At 34.4% G+C, this 3,855-nt stretch overlaps 1 protein-coding gene across 1 annotated transcript in view; it reads left to right on the forward strand.

Moving 5' to 3' along the window:
• Positions 1-1,292: 1,292 nt before the first annotated feature.
• LOC111088852 (profilin-A-like) overlaps positions 1,293-3,855 on the forward strand; it is an 18,465-nt gene continuing 15,902 nt past the window's right edge. The window contains exon 1 of the mRNA XM_022399977.1: positions 1,293-1,562. Within this exon, the coding sequence (XP_022255685.1) occupies positions 1,455-1,562 (108 nt within the window). The 5' untranslated portion in view covers positions 1,293-1,454. The remainder of the gene's footprint in view (positions 1,563-3,855) is intronic.

Below are 3,855 nucleotides of genomic sequence, written 5' to 3' on the forward strand. Positions count from 1 at the left end.
ATGTTATTGTCATTAAGGGGGTAATGAATCATAAAACAAATAATCGAAACATTTCATAGGTGGGGGCGCCAAAAGTGTCTTTGCCTGCGGTGCTGAGAACCCTTGCTACGCCACTGTTTGACATATACACGATTTTAATATGCTGTTTCTTGGAATTAAGTCTGCGACAACACAGAATCTAGTTTATCTAGTATAAGAAACTAAATGTTATTTCTATTCACCCGTGTAAGCAGCTATTTGGTAGTTCAGAGTAGAGCAATCAAAAATTAGTTGCTATTTAACGTGAAGTTGTGGTTAAACCCACAAATGGCCAGCGATAGCTTAACTGGCGTACTTGGCAGAAATAAGGCTTCGCCCTTACAGATACTGGAGCACCCGAGTATATGGCGCCATAGGCACTCGCCTATGTTACCATCCTTAACATCGGCTCTGTCAACATGTTAAATATATCACTTAGATACATTAATTTTGAGATTCATTGTAGATTTGATAGTATCATTTTACAAAATATATCAATGTTAATGGAGAAAAAAACACGTATAACCTCTGGATATCAGCAACTGCCATTAAAACGAAACTAAGATGGACTATTTTAAAAAATATAGTATTATTTATTTTAGTAGAAAGGTATGAATTCAGGAAATTTAAAACTGATAAAAGCCTTAGCAGTTCTATATAACAATGACATGGTTTTAAGAAAACTTTTAGATGTAACTGGTATAAAGTTAAATATAAACCAAATATTTTGTTTAAGCGTTTGTAATAACTGACGATTAAATAGATACTTTGTTTTGCTTATTATTAGCTTAATTAATTAATACATCCAAATTATCATAAAATATTTTCGATGACGAGAAACCATTTTGAGACTATTAATGCTTGGACACGGCTTGAATGGGTAATGAAGAAAACTTTGATATAAGTTTAACATAACAGCATATGTACAACGTTTCTGTGTCAGTGTAAATTACTTGTAACTGATGATGACAAAACCTTGTCCATTTGCTATTATGTTAAACTTATATTAAAGTTTTTCTTTATTACTCATTCAAGCCGTCTCCAAGCAATTCATATCATAAAACATATTTTTAAAGAAGCATTTTAACGTTTAAAATAAATGTAAACAGTCGTGTTTATTGAATTATTAATATTATTTGTGCATTTTATGAATTTTATTTCTCAAAATATACACTGGTGGAATTGAAAAAAAAATAATATATATATTTTCACACAAAACTGTGACAAAAGTCGCATTCATCCAACCTGGAAAAGTCATATTGTTTGCCATATGGGGAATTGTATCACGTGCTTACCAACCACCAGTAAAGACTGTGCCGGTACGCGGAGAGATACAAAAGACGGAAAAGGGGGGTTCATCCTGACGTGTCTGATTTCGTGGAAACATTGGAAAGATTTTTGACCATTTAGATTTTATCGAAAAAGCTTATATCATAATGTCTTGGAACACCTATGTTGACGTCGAAATTTGCTCTCGTATTCGGTGTAGGATAGCCGTAATTGCAGGACACGATGGGGGTGTATGGGCTTCGCATGGACAACCTGTAAGTACAAAATAACGGTAATATTACTTTGTAATACTATTACTAATTCCTCATAGTGGAGTAGAGAGACTGCAATCGAGTAAAAATATTTTAATTTGGGAAAGCGTTCGTTCACAAGTTTGGTTGACACTGTTAAAATGAAGGAAATGACAAATGCTGTTAGTGTTATGTATGTAACTTGCGTTTAACTAAGTAAAACTAAAATTGCGGGTAATTGTGATTAATTTTTTTTTTCTGTGAGAAAAGTATTTTTAATTTTAGGTTTAGTAAATGGTACTATTACTAGTAGTATTGACATTATTCATCATTACTACTATTAGTATTAATATTATTGGCTTACCCTAGATAATGTTATACTTGGGGTACATAGTATATTGCTATTAGTATTAATATCAATTAATGTATCGGTAGCAATTTACGAACTTATTGGTATTACTGGTAATGACTCCTATCTGCACATACCAAATGTTTGTTCTTGGACTGTGTAATGTTTTTACTGTTTAACTTTTAGTTTTACTTAGTTGCAGACCCGTGTCTCTCTGATTGATTGTGTGTGTGTGGTAGTAGAAAAGTGAATTAGTAGATAGCCCAAATTAAATGAATCACTGAATGTGTATAATACAAAATATTGTTACGTTTCCGTTTGTTAATTGATTTTTCCGTAACTTCGTTCCGACGAAACTTTAACGACACAAATCTTTAATGAATAAAACTGGTTTATTCTTTCCGAATATAACTTTACGATACACTTAATTTCAATATTCTCACTAAAACAAATCACTATAACGAACGAACGTTAACTTCAACAATACCCTGTGACTGCAGTTCAATTACTCACTATTTGCACACACATTATTGTCCCGTCACGTTGTCACCCTCTTTTTATATACCAGACTACCCTATATCTAGTTAATACTAGAGCGTTCGCCAAGGTACAGGATATTTCTAGAAAATAGGAGGCGCCACACCAGTCACGTGACCTCGATGACGCAACAATATGTAGAAAAATGATGATAATAGTATAATAGCTGAGTCTGTAAGTGTAATCCCATGCTTTTACAGATGCAGATATGTGGTGTGATTTCATAACTATTTTCATGTAAATGAAAAGGTGAATTTGTTTTGGTTATATCTTTTTCTTTTTTTTATCTATGATATTTTTCGAAATGAGTTATTTTGGAATCTCTTTAGTATATTTGCAACCTATTTGCCTAGGATAGTCTCTTAAAGAAGCTACCTTGTAAATTGTATAAATATCTGTCTGGGATGGTTTCTATTACAAGGGGTGTATTACTGTAGGAGGTCTTTCATTAAAGAAAGTATAGATATTGTTACGTCTCCGTTAGTTAGTTAACTTTCCGTAACTTCGTTCCGACGAAAGTTTAGCGACACAAGTCCTTACTTAATAAAACTGGTTTATTCTTTCCAAATATAACTTTACGATACACTTGTTTTCAACAATCGCGCTAAAACAAACGCTATATTAACGAACGTTAACTTCAACAATACGTCTCTCTCTGACTGCAGTTCAATTACTCATTACCTACACACACATTATCTCGTCACGTTGTGAGCGTCTTATTTATATACCAGAAAAACGTATATCTAGTAAATACTAGGGCATTCACGAAGGAACAAGATACTTCTAGAAAATAGGTCACGTGACCTCACTGACGCAGCACTGCCCCCTCCCTAGTATTGTTCGTCCCGAACAATAACCACATACAATAAACCAATAACAATTAACAATAACTTAATTAAATGTACATAATTACAAACACAAAATTACAATTCAACAAAGTCTCTTAATTTTACGGGACGTATCTTCTGTACTGGTCTCCTTCTCGTTGGCTTCTGCTTCATGTGGGGTTCATCTGCTTCATCAGTAAATGTTCTATCGTCGATAACAGGCACATCAGTGGTAGTAACTTCATCAAGAGCTTCACCGTTTCCTTTCTCAAAACTGAGTAGAGTTTCTTCTTCGATGGTGGCTTCTTCAGGTGACACATCTTCAGCAGCGTCATTTTGTTCTGTTGTCCACTTCATCCCAACTGAAATGTCCTGGACCGTGATAACGCCAAAGCCTGTTGGCATGCACCACTTTTGGCTTACCTCGCCGACCACATTTTATCCGGAAAGTCACGTCTGAGAGACGATCCACTATGTCATATGGGCTTTCCCATGGAGATGACAACTTAGGAGACTTTCCTTTGGTCTTCCTGGGATTATACAACCATACCTTGTCTCCTGGTACAAAGCTGACTTCAGTAGATCTCTTATCATAAGTTTACTT

The sequence above is a fragment of the Limulus polyphemus genome, unplaced genomic scaffold, assembly GCF_000517525.1.
Source record: "Limulus polyphemus unplaced genomic scaffold, Limulus_polyphemus-2.1.2 Scaffold4582, whole genome shotgun sequence".
NCBI lineage: Eukaryota > Metazoa > Arthropoda > Merostomata > Xiphosura > Limulidae > Limulus > Limulus polyphemus.